This window comes from Cetorhinus maximus, chromosome 19 (assembly GCF_964194155.1).
Source record: "Cetorhinus maximus chromosome 19, sCetMax3.hap1.1, whole genome shotgun sequence".
Lineage (NCBI taxonomy): Eukaryota > Metazoa > Chordata > Chondrichthyes > Lamniformes > Cetorhinidae > Cetorhinus > Cetorhinus maximus.
In genome coordinates this window covers 59,438,216-59,458,486 of record NC_135897.1, presented here as the reverse complement: position 1 = coordinate 59,458,486, position 20,271 = coordinate 59,438,216, and the positions used below count along the sequence as shown (strand labels likewise).

Genomic DNA, 20,271 nt, shown 5'->3' with positions numbered 1-20,271 from the left:
ATACTTATTCCATCTCGTACCAACAAAGCTGCCCCACCACCCTTTCCTTCCTTCCAGTCCTTTCAAAAATTCACATACCCCTGAATATTTAGTTCCCAGCTTTGATCTCCTCGTAACCATGTCTCCATAGTGGCTGTAAGAGAATACCTATTACCCTCTATTTGAGCCGTTAATTCATTTATCTTGTTCCGAATACTACGTGCATTTCAGTAAAGAACCATTAATTTTACCTTTTTACCATTGTTCCCCCCTTTGACCCTATTAGCTGCTTTTTTTTTAATGTTTGTGCACTCTGTCCCTTCCTGTCACACTCTGGGAATGATTACCTAAATATCTGCCCTGCAATGCTGCCATATCCTTTTGCTTTATAAGTCTACATATTCCCTTTCCAGAACCCTTGAACCCCATGAGTGAATAAAAAAAATATTGGTGGCATACTGTTGTCAGTTCACTTTCTGCTACTTAAGTCCAATATGACTTGTGGCTCTATTTTATGTTTGTGATATAAAAATACAAATATCGCATCATTTAGTCATGATTGATTGGTATGACTGGTGTTCTTTTCAGGTGTTCCTATTTAAATTGGTTAGAATGCTACATTCATCTTAGCTTTGTGGTTTCCTATTAATTAAACAGAAAATAATTGACAGTGAAAGGAGCTTTGGCGCATGGCATAAAACTACTGGAGTCTTGCATTTTTTTTGTTTTCCAATTTATTTGAACCAGGCAAACCTCCTTTCTCTGGTACTCACATTGTGAATTCAATTTTTTAGACGTATAGTTCAAAATTTTCAAGATTCTATTCCTGGATCATTCAGTTCCAAAAATGAATCCTCACATGTTACATTGGTTTATTATCGTTTGAAAGGTTTTTAAAAAATCATGAAGGCTCCAGATTTGATTCCTATTCTTGTTTAATTTGCTGTAATAGACTTGTTGGCAAAATTTAAAACTAGGTTAAAGGAGCAGTGACTGCATTACTATGAAATTGGCTAAGGAACAGAAAGCAGACAATAGTGTTTGGTGAACAGTACTTTTTCAAAAGAGAAGCATGTAGTGGTGTCTCCAGAGGTTGATGTTGGGACCACTGCTTTCATTGATATATATTAATGACCTAGACTTGGATACACAAGGATTCATTTAAAGGTTTGCAGCTGACACAAAATTCAGAAATATCGTAAACAGCGAGGAGGATGGTAACAGATTCAAGAGGACATACACAGACTAATGAAATAGGCAAACACATGGCAGGTGAAATTTAATGCAAATAGGTGGGAAGTGATTCATTTTGGTTGGAAGATTGGAGAGAAGCAATATAAATTAGTACAATTTTAAGGGGGTCCCCCTGCAGGTGGCAGGACAAGTTGAGAAGGCTGTTAAAAAGGCATATGGAATCCTTGGCTTTATAAATAGAGGCATAGAGTACAAAAGCGAGGAAGTTATGCCAAATAGTAATAAAACATTAATTAGCCCCCAGCCAGCATACTCTGGGCAACACACTTTAGTTTGGATATCAAGGACTCAGATATCCTAGAATGATATCAGGGATGAAAGGGAAATCTGAACTAAAAACGAGATGCTGGAAAAATTCAGCAGGTCTGACAGCATCTGTGGAGAGAGAAACAGAGTTGATATTTGGAGTCTGAATTACTCTTTTTCAGGGAAACAGAGCTAACGTTTCGAGTCCGAATGACGACTCTTCTTTAGAACTGCTGAGATTTTCCACCATTTTCTGTTTTTATTTCAGGGATGAAAGACTTCAGTTATGTGAAGTGACCAGAGAAACGGGTTGTTTTCCTCAGAGTAGAAAAGGTTAAGAAGAGATTTGATGCAAATTTTCAAAATCTTAAAGGGCTTTGATGTAATAAGTAAGGCGAACCCATTTCCAGTGACAAGAAGATCAAGTAACCAGATTTAAGGTAATTGGCAAAGAAGCAGAGATGATCTGCAATGTGTTGTTAAGATTTAGAATGTGCTGCTCGGTTGTTGCAGATTCAATAACTTTGAAAAGACAATTAGATAAACATTTGTAAAGGAAAACATTTTGGGAGTAATTGATACAGCTTTCGAAATGTAGGCCGAATGGTCTCCTGTGCTCGATTATACTGATTCTTATTCGTTACTTTTACTTCAAAATACTTGTTCCCGGTACTTGGAATAACATGAATTAGTCTCTTAGGTGAAGCGCAGGAAGGTCTTTGCGCAGTTTGACTGCCTTCGAGAAACAAAGTTGGGAAAACTGCAAGTTTCAAGCTTGGAGGAGTATTTCTGGGAGGACACTGCGCCTTTAAGAGCTTTGAAAAGGCGCCTGCTTTGTTCACGGAACTTGCACGTTTCCAGTAGAAAAGGTAGTCCACAGTGAGAAAGGCGAGGATACTGTGCCGAGTCCTCGCTACTGAGCCTGCGCTCCCACAATTGGCCTTGAAGGAAGCTCAGAGTCGTCACGTCTCCAAATGACAAAGCAGGAAGAGCCGGCAGCGGAGCCTGAAACTTTCCTGGCTCTTTTTTACCGAGAGAGAACTGCGAATTAAACCACTCGGATGCCAATTTGGAGCCCACATTTGAACTAGATTAGCCCATTTTACATTGACCGGGAGGGTCCGATGCCCAGAGGTTGACTTTATTTTGAAGGCAGATTAATGAAGGTGTCGTGAATAAGAAAACCCGAGATGTTGGTGTTAGTGACTTTCTAAGCAAAGTGTGAAGGAATTCCGTGTGGTCGGAATGACATCTGCAGCCGACACTAATCAGAGTCTCTCTGAAGGAACAACTCGGGGCAGTGAGACTCCGACTGGTTCATCTTCCTTCTGGAACTGGAATTACTGGATAAACTGCTTCGTGCAGGAGAAAGTTTGCGTTTCCTTTGCGCTCTGGCTCTTATCACTGCTGCTTTGGGCAATCGCCCACTTTATGTAAGTGTTACTAATGTTTTATTTCTGAATTAGAGGCCCACCTCCACCAAATAAACAGGGAGGGAGAATTTTCTGAAATCACCTACCTCCATCTCCAGGGTGAGGGAGGGGAGCCGGAATATTATTGCTGTAAGAGCACTCAATACTGGGTGAGAAATGGAGCTGCCGTGTGTAGCTCAGTGCAATGGGCTGATGGCTGACTATATGTTAAGGGTGGAAAGAAGAGCTTTTAAACAAGAGGTGATAAATGTCTGCATGTCCACTAGCCAGAACAGAGAGGCACAAATTTCAGAGCCGTTCAAAATGAATCGGATGCGAGACTGGGAAAGATGGGGAACTGGAGGGAGGGGCTTCATTGACCCCAAGCACCTTTTTTTGTTTCTGTTTATATTCTGGAAAAGTCAACAATCAGTCGTAGGTCAAACATTTTGATATTAGAAACAAATAATGGTGGAAGCACATGGCAGATCTGTCAAGGTAAGCAGGGATCCTGTATGAAGTGGGTGAGCTTTACCTGCTATGTATTTCCAACACTTTCTCTTTTTATTTCAAATAAGGAGTTTTTTTTCCTTTCTGAAAGGTTGTGCATCAAGCCCCATTGTAGACTTGCCGATACCTACATTACTGAGGGAGTGCTACATTATTGGAAGTACGGACAGACTGAGCAAGTGGGAAATCGGGAATTTTCCTGAGTGCTTGAAAGAATGTTTTCCAATGCCTTCTTTTTTCCCCTGTGAGAATCCCAAATAATGCCATGCCGTTTTGGACAAGCTAGCCTGTCCCTGGGTGCATCTTTCAGATGAGATGCTAAACCGAGGCCTCGTGTATATTCAAGTTTAAAAAAATCACACGGCACTAATTGATGTGCAAATAGATCTCCTGGTAACCAGGTGAATATTTTTCAATTAAAAATGAACAAAAACAGATTTCTGATTATTTTATTAATTTGCTGTTTGTAAGACCTATTGTCTATAGATCACCTACATTTCCCTGCAACATAACAGTGACTACAAATAATCAATAGATTGTAAAACTCTTGTTGGGCATTCTGAGCACATAATATACTATATAATTCCATTCTTATTTTGACAGTTCCAACTTTATTCCTGAATTTCACAAACCTGATTGTGGTCTCAAATTTCCTGCCTGCCCCCATAATTCTTGGCTCCCTTGCTGATCAAAAATCTGTCTAACTCAGCCTTGAATATATTCAATGACCCAGCCTCACTGCTTTCTAGGGTGAAGAATTCCAAAGATTAACAAGCCTCTGAGAGAAGATATTCCTCCTTGGCTCCATTTTAATGGGTGACCCCTTATCCTGAAACTGCCCCCTGGTTTTTGATTCGTTCTCGAGGGGAAACATCCTCTCAACATCTCCCCAGTCAAGCCTCCTCAGAAATATGTTTCAATAAAATCACCTCTCATTCTTCTAAACTCCAAAGAGTATAGGCTCAAACTGCTCAACCTTTCCTCATAAGATGGTCCTTTCATCCTAGGAATCAGCCCAGTGAACCTTCTCTGAACTCCCTCCAATGCAACGAAATGCCTCCTTAAGTAAGAGACCAAAACTGTACACAGTACTGTAGGTGTGGTCTCACCAACACCCTGTATAGTTGTAACAAGGCTTCTCTATTTAATACTCCATCCCCCTTACAATTAAGGCCAACATTTCAGTTGTCTTCCTAGTACATGCTGTATCTGCATGCTAACTTTTTATGAGTCATGTATGAGGGCACCCAAATTCCTCTGTACCACAGTGTTCTGTGGTCTTCCTCTCCATTTAAATAATATTCTGCTTTTTTATTCTTCCTACCAAAGCAATCTCATTAAAACTTATCAGCCTATATCCTATATTCTTTTCTTCTGTTGCTCTCTACAACTGCAACAAAGTGGATAAATTCACAATAACCTCATAATCTGAAGTCTATCAGCAGGTTAAAGATCCTTGCAAAGTATTTGAAAATATGAGAATACTCTGGTGCCAAACCAACATTTTCCCTCACATAAACCAGCCATAAAAGGAGCCAGTCATTCATGTCACTTGAGGGGTGCTACTTGCACAGAATGGCAGCCACTTATACTGGGCTTAAAGATTTTGTGAGACATTTTGAGGTGAAAAGCGACATATAAATTAAATGAAGAAGAATTACGTAGTGCTTGTCCCTAAATGTCCCAAAGTGCTGCAGAGCCAATTAATTCATTGCTTCTGAAGTGCAATTATTGCTGTTATGTAAGCAAAGATAGTAACTCTGAACAGCACATTTCTGATTTTTGTTTTGAATGACCCATTAATCCTGACATCCAGGTCCGGCATAAGTGGAGCTCATCATCTGAATTTTGCCATTCAAGTTTATATTGTTAATGTTGCCGATGTTCCTGTCATTGCTGCTGTTATTCATTCATATCTTTTCCAGGAAACTTCACATCATGAGGGAAAGAGCTTTTTTAAAGTATAAAAAAAATTATGGTTGTGTTATGTTATCATCATGCATATACTAAATGACAGTTGTCTTCTGTCCTATGGCAAGAAAAAGTTTGTCAAAATTTCATTGTTTTTTACCAGGATATCCTGTAACACACCCATGTTTTTAAGTTCTGCACAATCAAATTTCATTTAGCTGTAGAACTAAATGTGAACTAGGGGGCTGACCAGGGTAGTTAACTCTGTTTAATGCTCATGGATAAATCAGAAGGAATTTTTCGAGGGAATTCTGATTGTAATCTGAGTTACCATGACGTGTGTTTAACCTCAAATTCCCAAAAACCTCATGGGAATTGTCAAGTTATTTGTGTATGTGGGACACATGCATGTTTTAAAAGGGTTGGTTTAAAGACTTACAGATTTCTTACTTTTCATGATGAATCTTTCCGATTTTATTTCTGAATCTAAGGCCTGATTCTAGCCTGGAGGTGAGTTCTGTGCAGGAAGGGCTGTTGTAAGATCAGGAAACCCAAAAGGACGGGTTTCCCAAATGAGCTGCAGTATTTAACTGCAGGTCTGCTTTTTTTTTTACTTCTGGGGTTCCTGCCTCTGCAGGACAGGTTGGAGCTCTTTACACAGGAAACCAGCTTCATAGGGCCAAAGAACAAGCAGGTGGGGGGGGAGGACGGTGGAGGGGGGAGGACGGTGGGGGGGGGGGAGGACGGTGGGGGGGGGAGGACGGTGGGGGGTGGGGGGGGGGACGGTGGGGGGGGGGGAAGGACGGTGGGGGGTGGGGGGGGGGGACGGTGGGGGGGGTGGGGGGCGGGGGTGGGGGGGGGGAGGACGGTGGGGGGGGGGTGGGGAGAGGACGGTTGGGGGGGGGGGGAGGACGGTGGGGGCGGGGGGAGGACGGTGGGGGTGGGTGGGCGGGAGGGTTGCGTGTACATATGCATGGTGGAGTTCGGAGGGTCCTGATCACAGTGGGAGGGCGGGGGTTGGTGGTCCAGTAATAGAGCTGGGGGAGCTGACAGATTGTAGGGATGCTGTTTACTGGGTACTTGGTTGGATCTGGAGAAAACACTCCTGCACCTCCTGACCCACTAGTAGTGCCTTAAAAGCATTTAACTCACGGATTCATCCTTTTTCGCTGAGCCTGGGAAACCTGTTGCAATGAAACTCCCTGCCTTCACTCTATTATTTAAATGAATGACCTGTGTCGTGTGAGCAGATTGATCGCCCACCCCTCATCCCACTTCTCTTAAGACTGGAAGTGAGCAGGTTTGATACAGGTTTGGATCCTGATCCAGATTTTTTGCATTTCAACCTCTGATATGACAATCAGCCTATTTTTGGGAGTCACAATTCAGCCCTTAATCTCTGGAAATCCGAAATATCAGAGCTGTTGTATTCAACATTTCCTTTGTTCGCTTTTGTTTTTAGGCTCTTTTATTTTCGCTGCAAATGGAGAGGTTGGCGAGAAGAATCTTTGCCATGTACCATCTATGCTTTTCTGGGGAATATATGCAACATGTTTGGGGCACTTCTAGCAAAACAACTGAGTATTCAGGTTAGTGGTTATGGTTTCACTGAATCTCATTTTACTGCAATTGGTTTCTTATTACCAGGACTCAAAATCTCCCTTTGGCTCTGACACCAACTTTTACCTTGCTAGTTTCTCAGAGGGCCTTGTTTCCCAATTTCTCCAGAATCAGCTTCACTTTATTGTTATTTCCTTTCTTTTTCTGATTTTGCACCAGCTCTGTCTGATTTTATTTCAGCTCTGTTTGCTATTTGAAATCTAGTTTTTTATGGATCTTTATTACTACTTCATCTATTCAATTGTTTCCTCCTCATTGTGGGCTTTCTCCTGGTTCTGTAGATTAGTTGAGTTTTCCTGAGCCATCTTGTTATCTAAATTTTACTCATTTCCTCTTTAGAACGTCCCAGCTCTGGGATTTGTTCTGTTGAAATATTTTGGATAGTGAAGTACAGAAATGATTGGTTCAAGTGCCTTATACTCCTATTAGTCATCTTAAGTAAACATTGCCTAACATTCAGTGTTTTTTACTTAGTCATTGAGAAACCATGCATTGCTACAATGTTTGTTTTGAATTTAGGTTACTAAGTGTAATTTAATGTTGTAATGTACAATGCATCTATAACAACTTGTGTTTCTCTAATCCTTGTGTATGGAAAGTGTACAATTTTGGACTTTCTTGCACCACCAAACTTGAGTTTTCAGCAAAAAGACAGTCTCCATAAGATGATCTGTGTCTACCAAGAATAAGAATCTGCCTGTTATGTTCGGAAGTGATAGGATAGCATGCCACAAGCACAATTGTACTTTTATAAAGCTATTGCATGCCAGATTTCATGTATGCTGTCTGCCATATTCTCCTATCCACTTGAGTAGGTGGTAATACTATCCTGTCAGAATGTTGAACCTGGGCTAAAACTTATTTATAATTTATTTACATTTATTTGCATATGACAATTACACAAATAGAATACAAATAGCAAGCAGTAAAATATTTCACTTGCATGAGGCAAAGTCTTTTTTCTTAAAAAAAGTACAAGATGTTAGTAACCCTTTCCAAAGTTTTTCAACTAAAATGGCTATCTAAAGTCATTTACATGATGCAGAAATTTTCCTCTTTGAACCTATAAGGGCTCTGTTTCCACCACAAAGATATCTTGGAATATCTCGCATGATGAGAAACAATGTTGATGCCAAGTTGCGGGGGCAGAGGAACAAAAGCACAATTGTAGATAAATGTTTTTGCAAGGCTTCTGAGAGATTTGGAGAAGGCAGCAGTGTAGTGGCTGAAGGAGCAATTATTGATGGTGGGACAGAATGATGATGACGTGATGTTAGAGCAGTGTAGAGACAGTTGCTGAGTTAGGGTAGAATAAAGCAGTGGATAGATTTAAAAATGAGGATGAGGATCTTAAAATTAGCTTGCTTGGGCATGGGGAGCCAGTGGAGCTTGATAATGATGTGTGATTGGAGTGGGGGATTTTTGCAGGTGGGGGAGCGGATCACTACATCTTGAATGAGTTCTTTGTAGGGGAAGAGTGTTGGAGGAGTAGAATCCCATAATGATGAAAACATGTATTAGACTGTTAGCTGTAGTCTTGGATAGGTTAAGGCAATGAAAGAGAGTGGTATTGGTCACTTCTTAAATCTGGATAGGGAGCTCAGCTTGTTGTGGAAGGATACCACTGGACGTAGAATGAAGCGCACGAGGCCTTAGTTGCTAATAAAAGCAGTAGAAGATGTGACTTTTGCGTTGCTGGCATTAAAACTGGAGGATTTTTTAAAATGTTGATTGTCTGTAATGGGAACAAGTCCCTGGACTGGTGACGCACAGTCAAGTACTGAAAAATCATTCTTACTTTTTGAACCCTGATTCTAATGAAAATATTTTTACATAAAGGAAATATCTTAGACCCAAATCTTTATTATCTCATTCTTTGCTTAGTTTACCTAAACAACTTTTATCTGTTGTGACCTGCAGGCTTAGAAAAATAATCATTTTGTAAGTGACAGACAGTAAAGCTTTGATGCTAACCCAGTGCTGAAACAATGTTGTTACAAAATTCAGAATATAATTTTATTTTTCAGGTTAATAATGCTAAATTTGGCCTGAGTAACCATAGCTCTGTTTTCAGTATTCTGACCCTCTAGTTCTAATTGATGTCACACTGAAATGTAGGGAATCTCAGTGTCCATTTTCTGCTCCGATGGCAAAAATGTCTTTAAAGGGTTAGCTAAACAAAATTGGAAAGGTTTTACCATTAAGCACGCTTTCAAAACTACACTGGTCACTTCACATGGTTCCATCGCTCACAAAGCTTATGACATTTTGTTTTTGGATGGAAATCAACAGTAAGAACCACTTGAAGAAAAAGATTCTCATTTTTTTTTCTATTTCCAGGCTTTTACAGCAGCTTATATGGCAGCAGTGGATATTCTCCATTTTGTATTAATCCTGTTTCCTGTGTGTGGTTCAAGATCCAGATCAACAACAGGTAGAAACAATGCTAGGCCAAAAAAGCATTACGTTGCCGGTATTATTGAGTAGTCATATGTAATTTAAAAAAAATTATCCTGCTTTGATAGAAATTTCTATCTGTTTATCAGTAAAGTGTTGGTGATTATAGCTTTTCCTTCTAGTTATCTGTATATCATAGAACACAAAAAGGTTCATTTAGCCCATCCCCACTGGCTCTCTGAGAGAGCTACATACCCTGTCCCATTTTCCTGCCTCTTCTCCAAATTCTTCATAGGTCTGAATTTTGCCCTCGTTGGGCGGGCTCGGCGGGAGCAGCCAGGGAGCCGACTGCCACCCGTGATCAGCTCCACACCATGATTTCACGCGGGTGGACCAATTAAAGCCTGCCCAGCGTGGAACGCGAGCGGCAGTACACAGCACTGCCTCTGCAGACGGGGGGGAGGAGGGAGAGCTGGGACTCGGGCACAGTTAAGATGCATCGATCTCCCTGCAGCATGGAGCTGCCTTAGGGAGATTGAAGCGCTTTTAAAAAAAAAAAATGAATAAATACAATAAAAATTGAATGAAACATGTCCCCTCATGTGTCTGTGTCGCATAAAATGGTGTCACGTCAAAATAAAGGTTTTAGTGTTAGCTTTAGGAAACTTCATCCTGCTCGTGGGTGAGGCTTCCTAAAAACTGTAAAGGCTGCTTGGCCTTTTCGCCTACTCACTAACCACTAGGTTGGACGGGCAGTGTAAATTTCAAGTTAATTAGGCCCTTAATGTCCTTAATAGGCCTTTCAATTATCGGCGGACGTGGAGCCGACTCCAGCACACGCCCACCGAACAAAATATCATGTGAGTGAGCGATGACGGGACGCACATCATATTACATTCCACTGTGTTGGGCATGTGCCCGCACACCAATAGGCCATAGTTTCAAATATCTCCATTTGAACTCCTCTTAAGCTTATGTGCTGTGCTGAAATAGCCCTATTTTCTCTGATCTTTCCCGTCATCTTAAGGAATTTTTTCGACACCTCTATGGTCTCAGAATCCTTCTTCAACTAAAGTACTCAATGTTTGGAAGCAGTATTGTAAATGCTGCATAACCAATCATTTGGAAAGGTTACCAACTTCTGCTCATGGTCCAATTGATAGAACCTCGAATCCTTTATTGCTCTTTTTATAACTTGTCCTCCAGCTTTGTATATCTGAAGTTTTCAGTGTCTTTCCTACTATTTAAAGTTTTACCATCTTTTATAACTCTTTATTCTTTCTCCCAAAATATATCTCCTCACATTTCAACATTTAGGGTGGAATTTTATGGTCTCAGCCTTAAAATGTGGCAAGCCATTCAAAAGTCCATTGAATTCAGCAGGACCGTAAGATCCCACCGGGAAAATATTCCGCCCATGAAATTTTATCTGACATCTATCTGGCCAATCTACAAACCTGTTCATCTCCTCCTGAAGTCACATACAATAAAATCACGCTGCCTATTTTGTGCCGTCGGTAAATTTTGAATTTGTGCATCATACGTTGAAGTTCAGATTTGTAGAGAACTTTTAATATGGGAAAACATGCCAAGGTGCTTCATAGAAGTGTGATAGGACCAAAACTGATACCAAGCCAAAGAAAATGGTATTAGGATGAGTAGCTGGAAATTTTGTCAGAGATAGGGTTTTAAGGAGGGTCTGAAAGGGAGAGGGAGAGCTGGAGAGGTTTAGGAAGGAAAATCCAGAGCTTTGGGCCCAGACAGCTGAAATCACAGCTGCCAAAGGTGAGGTGAAGGGAGTAGAGAATACTTAGAGGCCGTTGTTGGAGTAACATAGAGTTCTCAGGAATGTAGGGATAAAGGAGATTACATAGGTAAGGAGGAGAGAGAAGAAGTTTGGAATAGTTGAGTCTGGAGTGGGAGGAACATGGATGAGGCTTTCACTAGCAGATGTGTTGAGCTAGAGATAGGTGATGTGTTGGAGGTGGAAATAGGTGATCTTTATGATGGAGAGGATATAAGGTCAGAATCAAAGCCTGGGGTCAAATAGGATGTGAGGTCGTTCAGCCTGAGACAGAGGCTGGAGAGGAGAATGGAATTGGTGGCAAGATAATGGTGTTTGTTAGGGAAGGGCTGCAAAGACAATGGTTTCAGTCCTTCTGATGTTTAATTGGAGGATGTTTTAACTCATTCAGGACTGGATGTGAGATAAGCAGGCTGACAATGCAGGTAGTGGAGAAGCTAAGAGAGGTAATGGAGAGGTAACTTAATCAGTATACATGTGGAACTTAGTATCTTGTCTTTGCATGATGTCATTGAAGAACAGCGAGTATAGGAGGAAGAGGGGCCCAAGGATTATTTTTGATGACTTTAGGGATGCCAGTCGAGGGCTGGGAAGATATGCTATTTTGGGAGGTTTTCTGTTTGTGCATGGTTAGGTAAGAGTGGATCCAAGCTGGGACAGTCCCATTGAGTCCCATAGAAGAGAGGCATTGGAGGAGTATGGTTGACATGTTAAAGGTTGCAGAGAGATCAAGAAAGTCTAAAGGCAGAATTTAATGGACCCTCTGGAGGTGAATTCAGAGACAGGGGGTTGTTTGATTAGGCGGGAGGGTGCGGGATGGGCACCTTCCTGCCCAGAGGCCAAGTGAGGGCTAGAGTAGCCACTTAAGGGCCTCATCCTGCCACCACTGATATTCAATGATGGGCGGTTGGGGGAACTTGCCATCCTGGGAGGCTGCCAGCAAACCTTATCAGGTTTGCCAGTGGTCTACCAGGGGGTAGCTTGTTTTTGGGCATCTTATGCCTGATTGTAGGACTTGTCATTGGGGAGATGGGGGTGGTGGGGTGGGAGCTGCTGAGAACCATGCCACTGCCCTTGTGAATCCCCTCCTGCCCACCTCATTGGTGACTCCCTCCCCTTAAACCCCATCCTTCCCCCATTTGCCTCTGTCTGGGGATCCATGGCCAATCCCGCCCGGAAGCCCGAGTGTGATACCAGCAATGGTCACTACACCGGTTATCCGGAAACCCAGGGGTAATATTCTGGGGACCCAGATTCGAATCACACCACGGCAGATGGTGGAATTTGAATCCAATAAAAATATGGAATTAAAAGTCTAATGATGACTGCGAAGCCATTGCCGATTGTCATAAAAACCCATCTGATTCAGCAATGTCCATAAGGGAAGGAAATCTGCTGTCCTTACCTGGTCTGGCCTACATGTGACTCCAGACCCACAGCAATGTGGTTGACTCTTAAATGCTTTCTGAAGAAGGGCAATTGGGGATGGGCAATAAATACTGGCTGAGCCAGCAATACCCACATCCCATGAACGAATAAAAAAAAAAGGCAAGACTGAACTGGCTGGGGCTATTTTCTTTAGAGAAGTTAAAATTGAGAGGTGACTTAATAATGGCCTTTAAATTTATAAGGGGTTTGACAGGTTTGAAGAGAGATGTTTGCAATAGTGAGGGAGTCAAATTCTAGGGGTGCTGGATTTGATAATCACTAGTACATCCAAAACAAAATTCAAGAGAAACTTCTTTATTTGAGTGGTACAAGTGTGGAACTCACTACCACATGTAGTGGCTGAGGTGAATGTTAACTGCAAAATTCACTCCAATATTGCATGTGTTTCTTTTAAAAAAAAACTCATCAAGTAAACTTCAAAATGTTGGATTCTTTGAGTCTAATGTGGAGGGTTTGTCAGTTACACATTTGTAATTGCCATTCCATAAATCATTTTCAATCGGTGCATACACCATTAATCTGGTATTTTGATGTTAATGGTCAGTTTCATAATATAGGTTGAAGCTTCTATACAGCCTATTATTTTAGAATGCAACATTTCTGAGGTAGTAGATGTGTACTCTGTGAAGTTATAAAATGTTAAATTTTATTACATGCATTTCCATGATTGTAAATTAGTACTTTTCTTTGTATTTGTCCAGAAATTGGTAACTAGAGTCTTTTATTCTACCCGTAATGCATAGTTGTGGGGTATACTTAACATTCTTCTTGGAATGCTATGTGCCATTAGAAAATGTGAAAATTAGGAAGAAGTTTTGAAAGTTGTAAAATTTTTGTGGGAAATGCTGAAGTCCTGAAAAATTTAAATTGGAACACTTTCTGTTTGATTTTTAATTGGACACCAAGAGTCATATTTTAAATCACTTCAGGGCAACCACCATTTTCATAAAGAGTTTCCCTACTTTTGATAAGCAAGGGGAGAAACATGTTGGGAAACTTTTATACCCCATCAAATCATTCAGTATCATGATGAACTTTTATATATAATTATATAATACACAAACCATGCATATATCCATGTGCGAGTATACAACCTGGTAGGCAACAATATATAGCTGGTCTGTCAAAATTTCCCATGCAGTTTGATTGCAAATTAAGCATCATTACCCCCACTGCTCCCCACCCACTAGCAGCAATATAATCTTCTGAGAGTGGCCAAAAATCATAATGGCCAATTTAGGGAAAAACTTTTGGGAAATTCCTTTCCAACTCTCACAGGCGATCAAAATGAGCCCCAAGAGAACACAGTAAGTATAAAGCACAACACCCAACATTAAGCATATCTTTTGTATTTTATACTAAGGAATGTAATTGTATAGGGACATCTCCCAGTTTGTCACACTTTGTATTCTTTAATCAGATGAGCTAAGAAAAAGAAATAAAAGAAGAAGTGCCATGTTCATGGTTTGCTTACCTTTCACTATGGGCACAAGTTGCTACTTCTGGGCTTCTCCTGTTGCTGAAGTGGATATTCGTGGACCAAGAAGGAAACTGCTCACCACATTACTTCAGGTAAAATAATACTGAGTGAATCACCAGCTGCTCATTTAACCCAAACGTAAACCATCTGGACAGTTTACAGATTCAGAGGAAAGTTTGAATTAAGTCCTTGTGCTTTCAGCCTTGTAAGATTTTCCAGTTTCCAAACTGAATGAAGTCCATCAGCCTTTGCAAGTACAACTGAATTTCTTCAGTTGTTGTACTTGGTGGTATTAAATTATCTGATCATTCCAGGCTTGGGAGTTTTGCTTTCCATTGATCTCACAAGATTGAAATCCGTCATTATTACTATGTCAGTGTGAATGTCCTAATTTGCTGTCTCAGCCTACTTTTCTCATTTGATTAAAATGATTCCCAGGAAACTGTACCAATTATTACAAAGTTTTCACAGCACAGCAACAGGTCATTCATCAGCCCAACACGTGCACACTGGTGTTTATACTCCACACAAGTCACTCAGCTTCCTTTATCTAACCCCACCAATGTATCCCTTTACACCTTTCTCCCATATGTGTTTATCTAGCGTCCCTTTAAATTCAACGATTCCCTGTGTTAAAGTGTTCCACTGTCTGAGTAAAGAATTTTTTCCTGAATCCCTATTTGATTTATTAGTAACTATCTTATATTTATGGCCCCTAGTTTTGTCTCATGAGCAAGTGAAAACACCTTCTCAGTGTTTACCCTATCATGATCTTAAAGACCTCTATTATATCACCCCTCACTCTTTTATAGAGAAAAAAGCCCTAGTATGTTCAATTCTCCTAGTCAGAATAAATTCTCGGTTCTGGTATCATTCTAGTCAATCTCCTTTGCACCTTCTCCAGTGCCTCTATGTCCTTTTTATGAAATGAAGACCAGAACTGGTCCCTGTGTGGCCCAAAGAAAGTTCTATACAAGTTTGATATAACTTCTCAACTTTTTAGTTCAATTCCTCTAGAAATGACCCACAGTGCTTTTTTGTTTTTCTTTTAATGGCCTTATTCACCTGCATTGCTTTTTTTTGTGATATGTTTGTCTGTACCCTCAGATCCCTCTGTTCCTCTTCTCCCTAACAAAATGAACTGCCTTTCACTTTTTTATATTGAAGTTAATTTGCCAATTGCACACCCCTTCTGTGTCTTCCTGTGTGTGTTGTCCCTCTCTGTATTAACTACCCTCTCTAATTTGATATCATCTGCAAATGTAGCATTTGTTCTTCTGATTCCTGAGTCCTGATTGTTTATGTTAATGGTGTTCTAGTTGCTATGTGGGAACTGAGAATTCACAACAGTTGTGAATGGGGGCATGTTATATAGAAAGGGCAGTAGGCAACATTGTGCTGACTAATAAATTGTAAGAATAAATAACATTTGTATTCAATACTTGCTAAACTATTTTAGCTGTCCATCAAACTAATATGTAAGTTCATGCAATGGTCACAGTTGTAAATGACACTATATGCAGTAGAACCAGCATGTGCTAAAGCTGTGTGATGAAGCAACTTGTAATAGTCCATAGGCATGGACGCTCCAAAAGATTCATTGGGTATTCTCTTGCAACAGTCAATCAGTTTAACCTGAGAAAATTAGACTGCAGTTGAATATTGTGCCCAGTTTTGGTCTTGACAGCTAAGCTAGATAAGCAAATTTCAAGGTTTTTAAGTGTTCACAACTATGAATGTTTTGATAAAGTAAATCAGAAAACAGTGCTTCCCCTGGCTGTCACTAGAGGGCATGTATTTAGAATAATCACCAAAAGAATAACGGGAAGGAGCAATAGAATTTTTTTTCTGCAGAGGGTTTTAGGACATGGATACCTTATTGGTGGAAGGAACACTCATAAATATTTTTTTTTAGAAAACAAGTGGATAAATATTTTTAAAATAAAAAGCATTTTATAAGGGCATGGGAAAAGAGCAGCAGGATAGGATTGAATGAATTACTTTTTTAGAACCTGTGTGAGCATGATGGCTTTGCAAGTTACAGAAAAGTAACTTTCATTTCTCCTTGCTTGATTCAATACAGTCACGCATGGACTGACCGCAGGGTTCAATGAACATAACTTATTTCATGCTGTTGTCCTTTCTTAAACACTGGAGAGGCGTATGCAGTGTTTCTGTCCATTAAGAGAACGAATCAACAAGAATTGCTTGTCCTTAAGTCAGATCTTCATGTCCATAACTTGAATACAAAAGGAACTCCAGCAATAAGCTCAAAATTCTGGATTACTCCAAAAGTCTACATAAAATACCTGAGACAAATTTTCACATACTGGTTCTATCTATGGTATTTGCTTATTGTAGATGTATTCACCTGGACCTTGACTCTTCGTTTTCAGGAGTTTTATGACAACCTCCCTGTTAATGTTCACTCTGGCTGCACTCTTGCACAAAAAAAAAATTACCTTCCCTAACAATTGTAGAAAAAGTGACATTTCCTCTGCAATGATTATATTTATTTCTAGATCATATCAATGTTGATGCCCTCATGATTTCTGTAAGTCCTTCAGGATTTATGATAACTTCACAGACGTAAGCTCGCTTTTCTTTGTCAAACTTCACCGTGCTTAGTCTGAATCTAATATTAGGTACTCATAAATATGAGAAGCATGCTTTTTTGTTCATTATTGGATATACCTTTACCTTCTATACAGATCAGTAGCCTTTCACAGACATGGCTGCATTTCTTTTTGTCATTTCCTGAAAGATGTTTCTCTGCATTTAACATTAGCAGGAGGCAAATCTTAAGACATTTAACTAAAGTTTGGTTGTGGCTTGATCTTCATCTGTGAATATAACTAATGTTTATTGATTGATTCAGTTTTATAATTGTTTTTATAGGACAACACAGAAATCATTGGCTATGTGCTGGGGGTGATTGCCGTTTTCATTGGCTGGACATCAAGGTTTCCACTGATTTTAAAGGCAGTAAGTAGGAGTATCAATCTGAGTGATAAGAAATGCCTATGAAATTACTCATTTTCATAATCATAGGATTTCTGCATAAAATTCTGGTTTTGAAGCAGCACCTTTACTATTCCTAATGCGCTGCTGATGATTTTTGTCCTGTTATGTATCTTTTTATATAACTTCAGGTAGACAAAGTAAACATGATTTACCAATTTGTTCAGCTAATTGCTGTTGGAAAAAATTTTCCATGTCAATGTTGGGGAGTGGCCAATATTTAAAATTGTCCCGATACATCCAGTTTCACTGAGAGTGGCTTTTGCCTTCTTTGTACCCAGAAGCTACTTGGGTTAAAGTTGCTTGATGGATGGGCAATGTCTCGGAGGTGGGAAATTCATTTTGGGTGATTAGTCACCCTTCATATATGCTGCCTGATTTTCATTTCTATTGAACACCAACACAGCAACAACTTGTATTTATATGGTGCCATTAACATAGTGAAATGTTCCAAGGCACTTCAGGAAAGCTGTAAAGCAGAATTTGACACTGAGCCGCATAAGGAGCCATTCGGGCAGACAAGTAAAAGCTTGGTCAAAGAAGTAGATTTTAAGGAGTGTCTTAACGGAAGAAAGAGAGGTTTAGAGAGGGAATTCCAGAGCTTATAGTCCTAGCAGCTGAAGGCATGACTGCCAATAGTGGAGCAGTTAAAATTGAGAACAATGAGACCAGAATTAAAGGTCCACATTAGAGGTGTAGATATCTTGGAAGGTTGTGTGGCTGGAGGAGACTACAGAGATGGGGAAGGGTAAGGCCAGAGAGGGATTTGAAAACCAGGATTAGAATTTTAAAATTGAGGTATTGCTCAACTGGGAGTTAGTGCAGATCAGCAACACAGGGGTGATGGGTGAATGGGTCATGGGGTAAGTAAGGGCACGGGCAGCAGAAATTTGGATGACCTAATGTTTTTGGAGCATAGCAAGTGGGAGGCTGCCAGGAGTGGATTGGGGTAGTCAAATCCAAGGGCAGTAAAACTTGATTTTTTAAAAAGATATTAAATCATTTTTTTCTAATTTACAGTCTAGGGGGAAGATTGATAGCAGTCTCCAGAAATGGGCTCTGATCCTTTCAATTTTCGGGGGTGCACTGTATGCTGCTGCCATTTTGGCACATGAGAAGTCTCCTGAGTTCATCCTGCAAGCTTTACCCTGGCTCCTTATCTTCCTTGGTGGTGCAGCTCTAGAACTTTCTGTATCCTTTTCAAATGATAGATATTTTTTCTCAAGATCCAAGCATGTAACTGAGGATACATTCTAGGAAATGGATATGTTACATGTCTTGGTTTGATATTTTTGGTTTAATACAATAATATGATCCTTCAATTAGCCAAAGATGTAATCTTGTTTAATTTTATTCTTTCAAACAGTTTAAGTGGCATATTTTAATGTTCTTTAGTAACAGGATTATATTGTGTTTGAACTTCAGTTTTTGGTTCAATTCTCAGTAGAAACAAATTAATTGTGTAACCACCTGTTGCAACCTGAATCCATTTCTGCAAATTAATAAATGTGTCAGTGAGCTAATTCCTGCACCCAGGAACTGTTCTTTAATCAATGTCAAAAGCTGTCTGTTAATTTGACAACCACACCTAGTCCATTAAGTTATAGAAAATGGAAAATTGACAATGTGGTGCCGATACATGAGCAGCAGTGTCATTAGGGAAATGATGCAGGTGATCAGCAAGAGTAACTTGGATTCCAAATTTGTCTAAATATGTGAAACTGTTTATTTTCAAATATGATGTACATCAAAATAGATCATATTTTAAAAAGTGAAAACAATATTAGTCCTAGTAATTGGCATTTTGCCAGCTCTGCACCAGATGCTTCTGATATTGTGATTACAGCACATATTTGAGAAATGTGTGGAAAGATTTTTCTGACTTTAATGTCTGACACAATCCAACTTGGAAGTGTTTGGTTACTGTGTTTGAACTGTAAATGCAGATCATGCTCAATGGAATGCATTAATATAAGGAAGAACAATTGCAAATACTCTCAGAAAGGTTCAGAGTTCAGACTGACTCACCCCCAAACCACCCATATTTCTTAACCTTCATTGGTAAATTCTCAACACACACAAATGATTCCTTACAAAATGCTGGCTAGATATTGGTAGATAAAGTATCTTTCTGAGATTTCCTCCCAGGGCACATTTCTAATATTAACCAGTTTGCATTGTGGAGGTGGTCATGTTTCCTCAAATAAAAATTCCCAGTGGAATAGTGATAGGTAAATTAAACACATGAATTTTCTTGCACCTGATAATGGACAGTTGCAGAACAAGCAAAGCTTTGCAGTAACTCATCAATCTCCAAACTTGGCTGTGGGAAAACTTAAAAATTGAGAATAAAGAAAAAGAAGACTTTTGTTTGCACTTCAGATAATCTGTATGTCCAGAGTGGTCCTTCAGCCAAATTCAAAGTATTTACAGCACAGAACAGACCACTTGGCTCAATAGATCCATTACTGTTTACACTCTACTTGAGTCTCCTCCTCCCCCCACTTCATCAAACTCTATCAACAGATCCTCTCATTCCTTTCTTTCTCATGGTTAGCTAGATTTCCCTTAAATGCTGTTTGTCTTAACTACTTATGGTAGCAAGTTCCACATTTTAAACACTCACTGGGTAAAAATGTTTCTCCTGAATTCCCCCTGAATTTACTCATGACTATTTATGGTGCCTAGTTCTGATTTTGCTCGCAAGTGGAAACATGTTTAGTGTACCTTCTAAAACCCTTTCATGTTCTTAAAGACCTCTATTAAGTCACCTGTCAGTCTTCTCTTTCCTAGCAAAAAGAGTTCCAGCCTTTCAGTCTTTTCTGGTAGGTATGCAATCCCATGAAAGGTTATTGTGTGCAAATTAATGAATCCATCCATCCGTAGTTACCCGTAGTCTGTGAGACACCATAGGCATTTCTCTCTGTTAGAGATAGATAAGTGGTCATAGTTTGAGGGACACCACTTCATATCAAGCCTGACTGACCAGGAATCTCTCCTCTTATTGCCTGCCATGAGCATGTTGGAAGGATTGCAGGTTGACTATCAACCTGTTTGGCCAATCCTTTGTGATCAACAAGTCCTGAAGTAGGACTTGAACTCGAAGCTTCTGATTCAGAGGCAGAAGTGTCATCTGCTGAGCCACAAGGCATGCTTCAAATTAGTGAATAGTAACTATTAAAACTTTA

General features: G+C 39.9%; 1 protein-coding gene across 2 annotated transcripts in view; it reads left to right on the top strand.

Annotated features, from left to right (window-relative positions):
• Window positions 1-2,350: 2,350 nt before the first annotated feature.
• tmem44 (transmembrane protein 44) overlaps window positions 2,351-20,271 on the top strand; it is a 35,089-nt gene continuing 17,168 nt past the window's right edge. The window contains exons 1-6 of one of the 2 annotated variants that reach the window (XM_078563893.1): window positions 2,351-2,912; window positions 6,775-6,901; window positions 9,273-9,366; window positions 14,003-14,154; window positions 16,961-17,047; window positions 18,104-18,274. In XM_078563893.1, the coding sequence (XP_078420019.1) occupies window positions 2,725-2,912; window positions 6,775-6,901; window positions 9,273-9,366; window positions 14,003-14,154; window positions 16,961-17,047; window positions 18,104-18,274 (819 nt within the window). In that variant the 5' untranslated portion in view covers window positions 2,351-2,724. The remainder of the gene's footprint in view (window positions 2,913-6,774; window positions 6,902-9,272; window positions 9,367-14,002; window positions 14,155-16,960; window positions 17,048-18,103; window positions 18,275-20,271) is intronic. The other variant, XM_078563894.1, reaches the window with a different exon arrangement.